The 15,984-nt window shown below is 37.0% G+C and overlaps 2 protein-coding genes and 1 pseudogene across 4 annotated transcripts; 2 read left to right on the top strand and 1 right to left on the bottom strand.

The window, feature by feature from the left end:
- Positions 1-316: 316 nt before the first annotated feature.
- Positions 317-3,913, top strand: LOC306868624 (annexin A2-like). Of its 2 annotated transcripts, XM_079414882.1 has the most exons (10): positions 317-383; positions 878-991; positions 1,916-2,006; positions 2,085-2,164; positions 2,329-2,388; positions 2,598-2,691; positions 2,774-2,869; positions 3,176-3,234; positions 3,361-3,483; positions 3,614-3,907. In XM_079414882.1, the coding sequence occupies exons 1-10, from the start codon at positions 375-377 to the stop codon at positions 3,671-3,673; spliced, it is 786 nt and encodes a 261-aa protein (XP_079271008.1). In that variant the 5' UTR covers positions 317-374; the 3' UTR covers positions 3,674-3,907. The 2 variants fall into 2 exon arrangements, with proteins under 2 accessions (XP_079271008.1, XP_079271009.1); XM_079414883.1 differs by lacking the exons at positions 317-383; positions 878-991 and adding an exon at positions 1,068-1,131 and having other exon boundaries at positions 3,614-3,913.
- Positions 3,914-5,275: 1,362 nt separating this feature from the next.
- On the bottom strand, positions 5,276-7,044 carry LOC306869955 (intelectin-like; annotated as a pseudogene). The gene is made up of 6 exons: positions 6,904-7,044; positions 6,588-6,835; positions 6,303-6,461; positions 6,068-6,189; positions 5,553-5,654; positions 5,276-5,404 (listed from the first exon to the last, which is right to left on the bottom strand). The product of its transcript is annotated as an intelectin-like (transcript).
- A 366-nt stretch (positions 7,045-7,410) lies between these two features.
- LOC306869091 (intelectin-like) lies at positions 7,411-11,132 on the top strand. Its single transcript, XM_079415694.1, has 8 exons — positions 7,411-7,571; positions 9,068-9,155; positions 9,255-9,389; positions 9,469-9,716; positions 9,841-9,999; positions 10,105-10,225; positions 10,411-10,514; positions 10,692-11,132. The coding sequence occupies exons 2-8, from the start codon at positions 9,071-9,073 to the stop codon at positions 10,842-10,844; spliced, it is 1,005 nt and encodes a 334-aa protein (XP_079271820.1). The 5' UTR covers positions 7,411-7,571; positions 9,068-9,070; the 3' UTR covers positions 10,845-11,132.
- Positions 11,133-15,984: the final 4,852 nt, after the last annotated feature.

Genomic DNA, 15,984 nt, shown 5'->3' with positions numbered 1-15,984 from the left:
CAGAACTTCTGCTCGATCATATATAACATCCTCTCGCTGTTCATGGGTTTCTGTTGATACTGATACATTGTTCAAATAAAACCAGTGATTTGTCAAAACTACTCAGTCAAAACTTTATTTAGATATTGATTTGATCATTTTGAATATGTATATTTCTATTCATACCATAACCTGTCTGAATACTCGATTCTGATTGGCTGGAAGATGTGAATTTAAACTGCTGAAATGCTCACATAGTAATCTATTGAGTGTTTTGACATGGAAACGGTGACCTCAGACTTAACTAGTGACTGACAACTAAGTATGAGTAGGAAGTCACATTCACCGACTCAAAATCAAGACACCATGCTGTTGGGGAATAACAGTTAAAACCCATGGACCAGGTATGATGAACAAAGACCAGGAGTCAAATTGTGGTTGAAGAAAATAGTTTGGAGTTTCATCCGCAGAAGTCAGCTTTAACACCCGCGATGGAGTTCGTAGGCCGACCTGCATGCAATTCAAAATCCTCAACAATTATATCCTAACAGAGGTTGCTAATTGCGTCAATACATAAGTCATCAAAATTCGGATTGGTTCTAAAACCTAGATAAACTTAGACAATTTCCACATACTGTATGGACGCAAGCTTGAAGCATATCTTCTGATGACTATTTTTGTGACAAGTGATCAGAGGTCCGACGCAATACGTCTCCCCAAAGACGTATATCTGATACGCTGGACATCGGCAGTGGAACGTTATTATATACATAATTATTTAATACAAAAACTGTGGACTAGCTATTAAAAAATGGATTATCTTACCTTTATGAAGTACACTGATATGAATATCTAGTGTATCAAAGTTCCAAACAACCTGACACTGTTTGTGTTGTAGGATTTGGTAAGTGCCCTGAAGGGAGCGCTCTCGGGCTCTTTGGCGCATCTGGTTCTGGGGTTGATGAAGAGTACAGCACAATATGACGCCTCTGAACTGAAATCATCAATGAAGGTATGTTTACATAGATCTGTAATGCGATCAATGTTGAACGTCACATGATGAAACCCGGAAAACATGTCTCATCGCTTCCGCTTCTCGGAGAGTGCATTAATAACAGTATTAAATAATAGTGATATCAATGGACTTTTAAGGTAATCAGTTAAATTAGCTAGCTGTTTTTATTATTGACACTTTATTCGACTTATATATAAATGTTAGTGAAAATAATAAAAATAAAAAAACATTTATTAATCAACCCACATATGTGATAGACATTAGTTATGATTATCTTTAGTGTCTACTTTGAAGGCATTTTGAGTAAAACAGCTTCATATTTAACGAGGCATATGCAAAATGCGTGAACCGGAAGCAACGAGACCAGGTTAGCAGAACACGGAGGTCTGTTGCGCATATATCCAATTGTTTATGGATCATGCTGCTTGTTTACTGTTGTTTTCTGTTGAAGTATCAAAATTAAACTCATATTCCATATTTAATAATAATGTATGAATAACATGAATAAAATAACCTAAACTACTGATCAAAAGTTTGGTCTCTTATGCTCACCAATGGTGCATTTATTTGACCAACAATACAATAAAAATTTTAATATTATGAAATATTATTACAATTTAAAATAACTGTTTTCTTTTCATCGTTACTCAAGTCTTCAAATTCTTTCATTATCATAGTAGAAAACAGTTGTGCTGCTTAATATTTTTGTGGAAGCCGTGGATACATTATTATTTTTATTTTTGATGAATAAAAGATCAGCATTTATTTGAAATGTAAATCAATTTAATTCATCCTTGCTGAATAAAAGCATTAATTTCTTTCAAAACAACACAAAAGCAAAGTCTCACTGACCCCAGAATTTTGGACAGTAGTGTATTAATATATCACTGTATTCATGTGACAATATGTTGCTTTTTGCAGGGTCTGGGCACTGATGAGGAGAGTCTTATTGAAATGGTCTGCTCTCGCAATAATGAAGAGCTCAATGAAATCAAAAAGGTTTACAGAGAGAGTGAGTGATGCTGGCCCTTAAAAGGCATAAAAACACTCCTACATTAGTATTCACGTCCCTTTCTTTTTCTTCTTGCAGTGTTTAAGAAGGAGTTGGAGAAAGATGTTTCTGGAGACACATCTGGTGATTGCGCTAAGCTGCTCCTGGCCCTTGTACAGGTAACTTAATAGATTACTATAACAGTTATTTGTGGTAATTATGATCAGATTCCGCGTTTTTGCACAGTATGCTACAGGTAATTCCTTTACCGCCAATACAGTATAGTTTGCAAACTGCAGATTCTGCATTGCTGTACTCACACTTTATTCATTCATGTTCACAGGCCAAAAGAGATGAGCCGAGTAACGTTGTGGACCATGAGAAGATCGACAATGATGCAAGAGTGAGTAGAGCCCTTTTAACTGAGGAAATTCAATTGATTCACAGTTATAGTGACAGTATATTTATTCAGCATGATTAAAATAATATTATGGTAATATAAGAAACCATTGTGCATTCAAATGACCCATGTGAAGAATGCTGGAACAACAAAAAGTTGCTTTTTGTAATCTTTTATAAAATTATATATATATCAATTATAAAAATATTTAGGCTCTTTATGAAGCTGGAGTGAAGAGAAAAGGAACCGATGTGACCACTTGGATTTCAATCTTCTCTGAGAGGAGTGTCCCACACTTGCAGAAAGGTGACACCTAAACAGAGCTGTATTTGAAGTCAATTGCCATTATTATTTCTGCGACAACCTAACCAACACCTCTTTTTCTCAGTGTTTGAAAGGTACAAGAGATACAGCCCATATGACATTAAGGAGAGCATTCGAAAGGAGGTGAAGGGAGATCTGGAAAAATCCTTCCTCACTCTAGGTATCTATCTGTCCGTTCTTCACATAAGTTGTCAGAACACTTGGATATAGAGATGTATGGCAGATTTGATGATGGTCATGCCTGTCCGCTCAATTACTCTTTCACACGCTCACACTTTTCTTGGGAATCCCTTCTTTACATCTTTTTAACATAATCACAAGCTGTTTGGTGAGCAACATTTTGTGGCAATTCCTGTGTAAATGCACGTGGCAAGAAGCCAGAGGAGAACTGAAGAAAGACCCCTATCAAAGTCTAAAAAACAGAACATGTAACCATGTCCTAAAATGTATCTCTGTCTTTTTGCAGTTGAGTGCTTGGAGAACAAACATCTGTATTTTGCCAGCAGACTCAGTGACGCTATGAAGGTGAATATCTCATTTTGACTGCATTCATGTAAAGAGGTGACCTTGGCTGATTTTGAACTGTGTTGATCAGTTTCTTCAATGGAAAATGTGTGTCTATACCGAACATTCTGATTTTGATGTTTGCAGAGTAAAAGTGTTAAAGAGAAAGTCATAACCCGCATCATCGTCTCCCGCTGTGAAGTTGATCTCATGAAGGTCCGTGCAGAGTTTAAGAGGAATTTTGGAAAATCTCTGTACCAGACAATTTTAGTAAGTTTCCATTTGTCTCTTCTCTTTCTTATTTGTTCTGTTATTTACCTCTCTCTTCTTTTCTTTCTGCTCTTACTTTGCCTTCATTCAAGAAGCATTTTAATCAGAATGTTTGTCTTTTTCTCCTCAGGAGCACACCAAGGGTGACTACCAGAGAGCTCTACTGAACCTCTGCGGAGGAGATGACTAAACATCTGTAATCTTCTGCTGCTTATGTCCAGCAGTGAAGACTTTCTGAAATGATTAGTTAAAAATGCAGTATTATTATAAACATGCTTTGTGTTTTCTTACGTTTGGTTGTTGTGTACAGTTACTTTAACTGATCACGTTTCACTCAAAGGAATACAGAATGAAGAATTTTAAAATAAGATTTTTTTAATTGTTGTTGATATTAATAAAACACCTCTAAGTACTTGTGGTTTTTAAAATGTGATGTGGGTCTATGATTTGTCAGAACAAATGATTTGAAAACTCATTCACCACTAGAGGTCACTACAGTCATTCCTGTCGTTCCAAATAAAGATTTAACACACACACACACATTCATTTTTATGAAATATCCTCCTCTGATACACCTGAATAGGCATATTGAACGTTTTATGTTTTCCATATGCTCATTCTTCAGTCTCAAATAACAGAGGTGGGGATCTACTGGCTTGACTTTTTTTTTATCTTGTATGGTACAATGCAGGTTATCTTTGTAACACAGAGTCCAAATGCATGCTTTCATGAGAATTGTGGCATTACAATGTGAGATGTCCTATAGTTTAGCTTCCCCGAGCAGCACATTCTCAGATATGCTTCACACCTCAACAAGTAGCCTTTGAGAAAGGGGATGCTTACACTATGTCAACCAGACTGAGGATGGTTCATTTATTTCAAACAGTGAGAATATTGCTCAAGTATTCACATCAGACATGTTGAGCATTTACAGTTCTAATAACATCTATTTTTCAGACGTATCCAGGGAGTCATATTCTTGATATGATTAGGAAACCAAGTAAAAATCAGACCAGGTATTTATTAGCAGATTTACAGGAACAATCATTAATCAGGTAATTGACTATTCTTGAGATCATAGATGGCGAGAACAGATGTTATTGATAACTTATGTATTTTGCTTACAGCCTTAGAGATCCTGAAGAGTACACACACAAGGGAAACACGCTGAGATATAGAGAATAATTGGATAACAGCTTGGAGGACTAGAAGGTGTTGAGATGATCAAGTAGACTGGAAATCGACTTGAATGAGAACTGGATTAGCAATCACCATAAACAGAATCATTAAACAGTTACAGTAAGTGGTCTGTAGTATCTACCAAAGCCAGACAGTGGCTAAGTGTGTGGTCTATTTATAGAGCTGGTGATGAGGTCTGATGAGTGTCAGGGAGGATGATGGGAAATACAGATTAAAAGTTAAACCATTTTTTAAGTAAATTTGGACTCTGATGTCTGAACAGTATTGACAACTCACTGGTTTTATCTGAATATTATACATTTGTATAATGTATATAACTTTTGAACAGTTGTAAAAAGTAACCCATGAACATTTAGAAGAGGTGTTAGATATTAACTAGCAGAAAATGGCTAATCTGATAGGTTGTTCTTTTAATTACAATGAATCACCCATCACAAATGCATTCATAGATAACAGACATAAAGGATATATATATATATATATATATATATATATAGTAAAGAAATACATTTGCGCAAATAACTGTGTATGTTACATTTAAGCATTAATCAATGTGGAATGTCTTGGAAAGAAGGGAAGGAAGCTGGCGATTTTAGACGGTTATCTCTCTGGAAGCACTCCATCCTGCATTAGTACCATAGCCATCCCAGTCGAAGCTCGCAAAGTCCCCACACTGTCTAGGGGCGCCCTCGGGAAAGTGTCCACCTCCACCAATACGGAACTGCAACAATATGAGTGCATTATAACAACAAAACACACCTATGCACTTTTATTTCCATTGTTCATGTATTATGTGGTGATTAACAGCATGTCAAAAATATTGTCTATTGGCATTCTTTTAAATAATCCAGAATTTTATTTTAACCCACATGTTCCGAGTTACAGCCGGTTGGTTTGACACCTGAACAAAGAGCCAAAGCTGCCCTTTCAGTGTTAGAGACTCAATGTGATGAATCCAGGCGCACAAATTGCTGAAAAATGCACACAATGTGTCACTGATGATCATAGTAGGTTCATGCACACATGACATGGCTAAATTGTACACCATCACTGAATAAAACAACAAAGACTGTCAACAAAGTTTAGTCAGGTTAGACGGCATATTGAATTTAACGCTAATGAAAATGAGACTATGAGGGAAGGAGGGAAGGATTTACATACATTACAAGGCTCCTATCTAGATCACATAATTTTCACAATTCACAACTTTCAAACGTAGAAGTTTTTGTCTACCGTTGAATGCATTGCACTTCTATCCTTCACAGCCTCATTTTTGTTCCTGTCAAAAATTAAATATGGTTCTATCCTAACTATAAGGTCTATTGATGCACGAACTTTCTTTAAAAATATTTGAAAAATACTGGCTCTGGAGGTATTGCCATACTTCTGGAATGGGGACCATACAGATTTTTTGATGAAATCCACATTTCCGGTATCATACACTATTGGAATAGCAGGTCCATTATCAGTGATGCATGCCCCTATTCCAAACCTCACAGGGAATTTCTGGGAAAATAAAAATAAAAATTCTGTATTTCTGTAATTTCACAAAATTTTTGTCTTTGGCTACATTTTTATGAATGTTTCAAACTCAAAACTGGTATCCAAGTTTATCGGACCTTGAATACATTGAAAAGGTTTCCTCCGTAGAGGTTTAAGAAGTGATTTTCAGTGTGGTATCGCAGGAGGGAGGTAGGTGACCACTGTTCCAAATCAGCGTTATTAGGAACGTGCCACACAGACACGTCTTGTGCTGCAATGTCATAGTATCCAGGATTCTGTGATAGAATGGAAACAAACGGTCATTTCAAATTCCTCATAAACATCTTTTGATTGTCTGTCTAGTATCTTTGTGTCCTTTATGTTGCTCCTATTTTGTAAAACCATAAATGTACTAAAAATACCTTATAGTCATCACTTGTAGAGGCTTCTGCTGTTCCGAACGTGACCGTGTTTGCCCACGTCCCATCACCATCAGGCCGATTTGGGTCACTGCCCTGCTGACTTGACCAGCGATCACCAACAGTACACTTTCCATTCATGTAGTTTTCATGAACACTGGCCACCAGCGTCCAGCCGCCACCCGCAGTGGTCATATCACAGAACGTCTGATAAAGGACTCCTCTTGATGAGTTCAGATAGTATAGCCCATCTGCATGAACGGAGTCACTTAAACACAGCTGTTGCTTAAGATAACATATTAACATAAAATGAGCGTACCATCATAAACTTGATACTTTTCATGCAGTTTCGAGCAGCATTTTTCATTCTGCCCTGAAGTATTGCATCTTCAAGATTGGCCTTGGCATCACCGGTTTTGATATATGGTACTTCTTGTTGATCCACTACAATGTGAGACATTAAGACTTAGTGGAATGTATTGAGATTCAGAATGTAATTTTCAGTGTTTTAAAATAAATTCATTTGAATCCAAACAAATGATTACATTAACTTTTGTGGCGGGAGGAGCAAACGACAGACACAGTGGGTGTGGCGTCAGGCCTCAGAGAGGTTTTTATTAAACAATAAAAATCAAAAATAGTGTCCAAGGGGAAAAACGTGTCCAAAATAAACAGGGGATCTGGTGTCCTGCACGGGGAAGAGAGCGGTCTCCCGAGGAGAGGCGCGCTCGGCATTTAAACGGCGGCGGTGATGAGGCTCTATTCACATCAGGTGCGCCTCATCACACGCCGCCAGCCCTAGCTGTTTCAGAGCCCCTCCTCTCACACACTCGTCACACTATTTACAAATTATCACACAAATTATGCAGCCTCACAAAGCCATAAATTCAGGGAGAGACTGAAGACGATCTCTAAAAACTCTGGTGTAAGAAACATATACAAACAAAAGGAGAAAAGTTCTTCACAATTACACTCAACGCTGCAAAGGTAAAAATCTATGTTATTGGATCCATATTTCTGTGAAAGGCTGCTTTAAAGCATATAGACTATGTATAATTTAAAATTTCATTTGTATGGTACAAGAACTCTCAGGTTACTAACTCAGGATACTTGTATACTTACTCGGGAGCGGAACTAGGAAAATGAAGAATAGGCTATCTGGGCATAAACGGAACGTGGAATGTAAAAAAAAAAAAGTGTTCAGCTCCGGCTTGTTGAATAAGGTAGTTTTGTTTTGGTACCTTGTACTTTATTTTCCACATTCCGCTTAGTCTCATTCGGCCATAGACTAATCCAGTTCATCCGGTCCACATTGCCCACATTGAATGTTTTGGTTGGTTCAACGCCTTAAATTGGCGTAAATAAATAAATTCATATATAAAATAGGACCGAAACCAACAACAATAGATCCCTATACTCTAACACTAACATCATGCCATACATACAGGCAATACAAGCTTGTCAAGCTACTAGTTATTTACCTTGCAGTTATCAACATCATTGAAATATGGTGATTTGGCATGAATGTGTTTGTTACAAATGTTGTTATTATTATTATTATTATTATTATACTGTACTTTACATGTGTTTAGGATAGCCAGTTTTTTTTTGTCCTGTAGTTTTAATTAACAGTTTTCATTTAATTTAAGTAAAATGTTAATTCAATTAGTGCCTGATGGAAAATCCATATCAATGTCTTAAATTAGGTGTTCACTTTTGCAAATGTTATTTTTGTTGAAGGGTAGTTCATCCAAAAATGTAAAATTCTGTCATAATTTGTGGTGTTATTCCAACGCTATTTGACTTTCTTTTGTCTGTGGAATAGAGAAAAAAAAAAAAAAGTGAGAAATGTCTGGGTTTTTTTTTTTTTTGTCCATATAGTAGAAATCAATGGTAACCAAAATGGTTTTGTTATTCAAACACATTTTTTCAAAATATCAATTTGTAGCATCCTAGCTCACAATCAGTGCTTTTTTTTTTTTTGTCAAATGTGCATTTCTGAGGCAAAATGCAATATTGCTATTGTAAACTGCATTAGCAGTATATTATGTAATATCTGTTATTTTATTTAGGATTAAATGTATTTATTTAAGGTCTTGACCCAACCAAAACATTCAATGGGGGGAATGTGGATTGGATGAACTGGATTTGTCCATGGCCGAACGAGACGCTTATGCTCAGATAGCCTATTCTTCATTTTCCTTGTTCCGCTCATGAGTAAGTATAAGTATCCCGAGTAAGTTTCCTGAGCTTTAGACTCAGCAAGAAGCCAAAATCCTTGACAGTTCTCGCCAACTCAGAGGAGAGAAACACACAAGAAGCAAACGCAAGTTCTTGCTCCATGCAAATGAAATTTTAAAATATAAGGAGCATATATATTGCTTTTAATAAGCAGTCTTTCACCGAAACATAGAACCAATACCGTCACTCTCAGCTTTGCAGAGTTGAGTGTAATTGTAAAGAACTTTTCTTTTTTTTTGCAGACTATGTTTCTTACACCTGTGTTTTTAGGGATCCTTTTCAGTCTCTCACTGAATTTATGGCACTGTGAGGCTGCAAGCGCGATCATTTGTAAGTAATAAATATTATAATTAGTTTGGACTGAATTCATTTAAAATTACATTTTGAATCTCAATACATTCCACTAAGTCTTCATGTCTCGCATTGTAGTGGATCAACAAGAAGTACCATATATCAAAACCTGTGATGCCAAGGTCAGTCTTGAGGGTGCAATACTTCAGGGCAGAATGAAATATGCTGCTCGAAGCTGCAAAGAACTGCATGAAAAGTATCAGGTTTATGATGGTACGCTCATTTTATGTTAATATTTTATCTTAAGCAACAGCTGTGTTTAAGTGACTCAGGAATGCTTCTGTTCATGCAGATGGGCTATACTATCTGAACTCATCAAGAGGAGTCCTTTATCAGACGTTCTGTGATATGACCACTGCGGGTGGCGGCTGGACGCTGGTGGCCAGTGTTCATGAAAACTACATGAATGGAAAGTGTACTGTTGGTGATCGCTGGTCAAGTCAGCAGGGCAGTGACCCAAATCGACCTGATGGTGATGGGACGTGGGCAAACACGGTCACGTTCGGAACAGCAGAAGCCTCTACAAGTGATGACTATAAGGTATTTTTAGTACATTTATGGTTTTACAAAATAGGAGCAACATAAAGGACACAAAGATACTAGACCGACAATCAAAAGATGTTTGAGGAATTTGAAATGACCGTTTGTTTCCATTCTATCACAGAATCCTGGATACTATGACATTGCAGCACAAGACGTGTCTGTGTGGCACGTTCCTAATAACGCTGATTTGGAACAGTGGTCACCTACCTCCCTCCTGCGATACCACACTGAAAATAACTTCTTAAACCTCTACGGAGGAAACCTTTTCAATTTATTCAAGGTCCGATAAACTTGGATACCAGTTTTGAGTTTGAAACATTCATAAAAATATAGTCAAAGACAAAAATTGTGAAGTTACAGAAATACTGAACTTTTATTTTCCCAGAAATTCCCTGTGAGGTTTGGAATAGGGGCATGCATCACTGATAATGGACCTGCTATTCCAATAATGTATGATACCGGAAATGTGGATTTCAACAAAAATCTGTATGGTCCCCATTCCAGAAGTATGGCAATACCTCCAGAGCCAGTATTTTTCAAATATTTTTAAAGAAAGTAGCTACATCAGTTGACAGGAAAATCAGTTTTATTTAGTGATGGTGTGCAATTTAAAAGGCATCATTGTTGAGATTCAATCAACGTAATGAATGAAAGCCACGTCATGTGTGATATATTCTCTGCATTTTTCCAGCAATGTTTACGCCCGGATTCATCACATTCAGAGTCTTCAATACTGAAAGGGCAGCCTTGGCTCTTTGTTCAGGTGTCAAACCAACCGGCTGTAACTCTGAACATGTGAGTTAAAATTATATTCAAGATTATTTAAATCGATGTCAATGGACAGCATTTTTGACATGCACCACATAATGCATTGATAGTAATACATTTATGGAAATGTATCAACTGCCCCAGTGTCATTTGAAGAAGTGCATAGGTGTGTTTTGTTGTTATAATGCACTCATATTGTTGCAGTTCTGTATTGGTGGAGGTGGACACTTTCCTGAGGGCGCCCCTAGACAGTGTGGGGACTTTGCGAGCTTCGACTGGGATGGCTATGGTACTAATGCAGGATGGAGTGCTTCCAGAGAGATAACCGAAGCAGCTGTGCTGCTGTTTTATCGCTGACACCCTGATCAGTCTAAAATCGCCAGCTTCCTTCCCTTCTTTCCAAGATTTTTCACATTGTGCGTGTAACAAGTGTTAATCAATTATTTGCTCAAATGTATTTCTTTACAAAATATATATATATCCTTTTATATTGGATCTGTAATCTACAAATTATTTTGTGTATGGTGATTGTAACTGAAAGAACAACCTATCAGAACTTCTGCTCGATCATATATAACATCCTCTCGCTGTTCATGGGTTTCTGTTGATACTGATACATTGTTCAAATAAAACCAGTGATTTGTCAAAACTACTCAGTCAAAACTTTATTTAGATATTGATTTGATCATTTTGAATATGTATATTTCTATTCATACCATAACCTGTCTGAATACTCGATTCTGATTGGCTGGAAGATGTGAATTTAAACTGCTGAAATGCTCGCATAGTAATCTATTGAGTGTTTTGACATGGAAACGGTGACCTCAGACTTAACTAGTGACTGACAACTAAGTATGAGTAGGAAGTCACATTCACCGACTCAAAATCAAGACACCATGCTGTTGGGGAATAACAGTTAAAACCCATGGACCAGGTATGATGAACAAAGACCAGGAGTCAAATTGTGGTTGAAGAAAATAGTTTGGAGTTTCATCCGCAGAAGTCAGCTTTAACACCCGCGATGGAGTTCGTAGGCCGACCTGCATGCAATTCAAAATCCTCAACAATTATATCCTAACAGAGGTTGCTAATTGCGTCAATACATAAGTCATCAAAATTCGGATTGGTTCTAAAACCAAGATAAACTTAGACAATTTCCACATACTGTATGGACGCAAGCTTGAAGCATATCTTCTGATGACTATTTTTGTGACAAGTGATCAGAGGTCCGACGCAATACGTCTCTCCAAAGACGTATATCTGATACGCTGGACATCGGCAGTGGAACGTTTGTCCTGGGACTGTCTGAGCTTTTCCCTGTACAGACAGATACTAACACACATACTCAGAGAAACACTTTTCTTACAGGTTGCCTCAGCCCTAAACCTTATCGGGCATGGTTATGAGAGCAGCTTCTTAGACAGTAGAAAGGGAGTAGATTAGACAGTGTGTTCGACTTGAAGCGGCGCTGCGCAGAATGATCAGTGTAATGTGACTGTGATGTGACATACGTGCCCCATACTCGGAATTTGTGCTCTGCAATTAACCCATCCAAAGTGTGCACACACACAGCAGTGAACACACACCTGCGGCGCCCGGTGAGCAGTTGGGGGTTCGGTGCCTTGCTCAAGGGCACCTCAGTCGTATTGAGGATGGAGAGAGCGCTGTACATTCACTCCCCTTTTGCAACCTTTGGGTTACAAGTCTGACTCTCTAACCATTAGGCCACGATAATCATGAACATAATCAAACACAGCTGGGACATAATTAACTGATAATCAAACTTAACAAGGACAGGAAACAAACCAAATATGGACACAAGAGGGAAATGTATGACACACGACACATGACTGACAACTATTAATATGAAGGAATTTTCTGTATTAATTTTTCACCCGCATTTTACCTGTATTTTAAATTACACATTGAATTTTGTGTACAATTTGAGATAAGATCAACAGCGTATCATAACTGATTAACAATTATAGGAACAAACTAACAACTAAGGTATATCCTGAAACAATTATTATTGAACAAGTGCAAACGTGATTCACATGTGATGTGTGTACTGCTTATGTACTGCTTGGCTGGCATTGTAGTTGCCACAACACACCCTTTGTTTTTTTTTTGTTTTTTTGTTTTTTACATTGTAGTGGACTATTTTCTTAGCCTACTTTTTGTACTAATCAACAAGATAATATATATTGTATGCCGGGGTGTGCTGGTGCCACCCACAGTGGTAGCTGGCAGACCTAAAAATAGATGCAGAATTATTTTTTATAATGTAATAAACATGCGGCGCTAGGGAGGGTCTAGCAGGTGCACCCCTAAGAAAGACCAAAGCTCCCACATATCATCCCCACACATAAAAAAATTAAATAAATTAAAAACATTTAACTCATTACGCATGCATAACTAGTACATTGCAATATAACGTGACGTGATTAGCAGGCGTGCACTTTTCGAAATGTCACAGCATTTTATTTTAAAAACAGATCGGTTCCTTGTGCCAAGTAGGGCTGCCCCCGACTAAAGATTGTTCTAGTCAACTAGTGACACGTTTATATTAAATTGATTAATATAATAACCTAACCATCCTTTAACATATAGGTGTAGGCTATAGCCTATTCGGTGCTCAATTGCGCCAATTAGGCTTGCACCGACAAAAGTAATGTTTATGAACGTGTTGGGTATGAGGTATGGGGGGTGCACCGTGCCATGGATTACCAACCAAAGTCGGCAGTCGTGTAGTTTTTACGTGTGAGAAGGAGTACGTCGCAACACAGACGCGTGACACCAACGCCGGAGAAGGAGTGCGTCGCAACACAGACGCGTGACACCAACGCCGGAGAAGGAGTGCGTCGCAACACAGACGCGTGACACCAACGCCGGAGAAGGAGTGCGTCGCAACACAGACGCGTGACACCAACGCCGGAGAAGGAGTGCGTCGCAACACAGACGCGTGACACCAACGCCGGAGAAGAATAAGATGTAAGAATTTTAATTAACACAGCTGACTATACAATGTGTGAATAGCCTACATTAGCTGACGACTATATGCAATATTATTTTCAGGAGATTAAGTCATTTTAATAGCCTATTATTTTCAAGAAATCAACAATGGCAAAATATATGACAAAAATACTATTCTAATCACAAATTTCAAAACAATGCAGGTTCATTTTCAATTGTTTTAACTAGGGCTATCAGTAATGATTATTTTGTTAATCATCTGCTGAAGATTTTATTTATATATTTTTGGTAATTAAGATAAGTGAACAATAGCTTTTAGTACCAATTAAATACATGTAATAAAGTGGCAATAATAATTGGTTGAAATAAAGTATCAAAATGTATAAACAATAAACTTACGTATTTTATGTATGATAAGAAATGCCAGCAGACGGCCTGACGATTGTTGTTAAACTTTACATCACGAGCAAACCATTGTTTATCTAATGTTTAATTGCATTTACTCTGTAATGTTTGGCCACATATTTATGATAGAAATACTACAGCCAACAGTTTAAAGTTTTATTTTGAAACCTTAAACATTTATTTATAAATATATTGATGCATTCTCATGTGTTGCTGGCTATGTTTTTAAGTTGCTACAAATAATTTCAACAGCACAAGTTTTGTCCGCATTCCCAAATGCAAGTTATTGTAGAAAAAAGTATCAAGCATAGAATAAAATAATACAAGGATCGTAAATGGTTTTGCCACAAACTCAACTCTGTTGAACAGAACAGTACCAGAGGGTTAAAGGGATAGGATTGTTTATATTGTCCAAAACAAGTATTTATTTTTCTTGCTTCTTTGGAAAATAAAAATTAAAAGGAGACTTATGGAAGACTTTTCCATGTCCCTCAAAAATATGATTATTGAGATTTCTTAAAATAAACAATGGTTCATTGCAGAGAAATTGTGAAAACTCTTGAAACCATTAATATTTACTGTACAGCTCAGCTGTACATATTTATGTTTTCTTATGTTTTTTCCAATGTTTTTTTTTTTTAAATTGTAAAATGATATTCTCCTTTTGATATTGATATTCAATGTAGGCTATTAGCCTATGGAAGTTTCATCATAACCTGCAGTTTTTTCTTGAACACAGTGTACGCATTTTCCTGTCTCATGTTTTCACATTTTTCCAAAGGTACTAAATGTATAATTAAATCTAAGTAAATAATTGAAACTTCCTTTCTATTTCTGCTTGTTACTCTATTTACCAGCATTTCTTTGGATGTTATAAAACCATTTTTTCTTCCTCCCATTGTTCTACTTTTCACATTGTTTTATTAACTTCATCTCAGTCTTACCAATTTACTTTCATGCCTATATATATAAAACTTTCCTTTGGCTACCTTTTCACATTTACCTGCCAATGAATATATCCTTGCTAACTCAAGAGATTGCATTACAGTAAAACAAAACGATTTGCTTTTAATAAAACAGTCATTAATACAATTTCTAGACAATTCTGAGCCAAACAGAACATGAAATAGATAATTAACTATTAATACTTGCATTAGGTGTTGAGGCAGTTATCAAGGTGTTCAGGGTTGCATGATAATTACAGACAGGTGTGTTGGAGCAGTGTTGGAGCTGAAGTCTGTAGTAGCTCTCCAGGTGCAGGGCCGGAGACCCCTTGTCTATACAAATTATGATCTTTTTGGTTATTTCTTTCACCCACTGTTGTAGTGCAGGAGGGGTTCCATTTCATGTTTTGGAGTCTGCACATTTTGTATCTCTCCCTTATCTGACATACACCTTTCAGCACTCTCTATTTTTCCACCATCAAATATTAGTGATTCACATTTCACAAACTTACATGTAAATGGACTATATAAAACTACACTGTCAATACACAAGTTACATAAATCAATGCATTTATTTCCATTCAAAGTTAATACAAATTAATAATATTAGACTAAAACGATTCCTTATATTATAGCTCCATCTAGTGGACAAGATTAATATCCAAGCCTTCAGGTTGCTGTTGAAATTGCTGATGATTTAGAGCAGTGGCTTTCAATCCTGGTCCTGGGGACCCACTGCTCTGCACATTTTGTATGTCTCTCTTATCTGACACACTTAGTGTAGTTCATGGATCGCTCTCCTAATGAGCTGATGATCTGAATCAGGTGTGTTAAATAAGGGAGACTTGCAAAATGTGCAGAGCGGTGGGTCCCCAGGACCAGGATTGAAAACCACTGATTTAGAGCAGTGGTTATAATGGCAAAAATACAATTATAATAGTTCAGGAGGAGAACAGCAAATTCTAAACCAGGAGTTCTCAACTGATTAGGGTTGGAGCTAAACTCTGCAGGAAAGTGGACCTTGAAGACCACAGCTGACAACCCCTGGTTCAGAATTTGCTGTTCTCCTCCTGAGCATCAGAAATTCATACATCTATTATAACTGCTCCTCTTTTTGGTCAGAAGTTACCATGTTAGTATTCATTTGTTGTAACAAATTTAATAATAATAATAAT

Source organism: Barbus barbus (genome assembly GCF_936440315.1).
Source record: "Barbus barbus genome assembly, chromosome: 1".
Classification (NCBI taxonomy): domain Eukaryota; kingdom Metazoa; phylum Chordata; class Actinopteri; order Cypriniformes; family Cyprinidae; genus Barbus; species Barbus barbus.
Note: the sequence above shows the minus strand (reverse complement) of the source record. Positions and strands in the feature narration are given on the sequence as shown.

What these genes read in the sequence shown, in the direction of transcription:
- LOC306868624 (XM_079414882.1), top strand. An exon ending in TGCTCCTGGCCCTTGTACAG is followed by an intron (nt 2,165 to 2,328) that starts GTAACTTAATAG and finishes TCATGTTCACAG; the next exon opens with GCCAAAAGAGATGAGCCGAG. An exon ending in AGATCGACAATGATGCAAGA is followed by an intron (nt 2,389 to 2,597) that starts GTGAGTAGAGCC and finishes AAAAATATTTAG; the next exon opens with GCTCTTTATGAAGCTGGAGT.
- LOC306869091 (XM_079415694.1), top strand. Translation starts at nt 9,071, where the DNA reads ATGTTTCTTACACCTGTGTTTTTAGGGATCCTTTTCAGTCTCTCACTG. An exon ending in GGCTGCAAGCGCGATCATTT is followed by an intron (nt 9,156 to 9,254) that starts GTAAGTAATAAA and finishes CTCGCATTGTAG; the next exon opens with TGGATCAACAAGAAGTACCA. An exon ending in GTATGGTCCCCATTCCAGAA is followed by an intron (nt 10,226 to 10,410) that starts GTATGGCAATAC and finishes GCATTTTTCCAG; the next exon opens with CAATGTTTACGCCCGGATTC.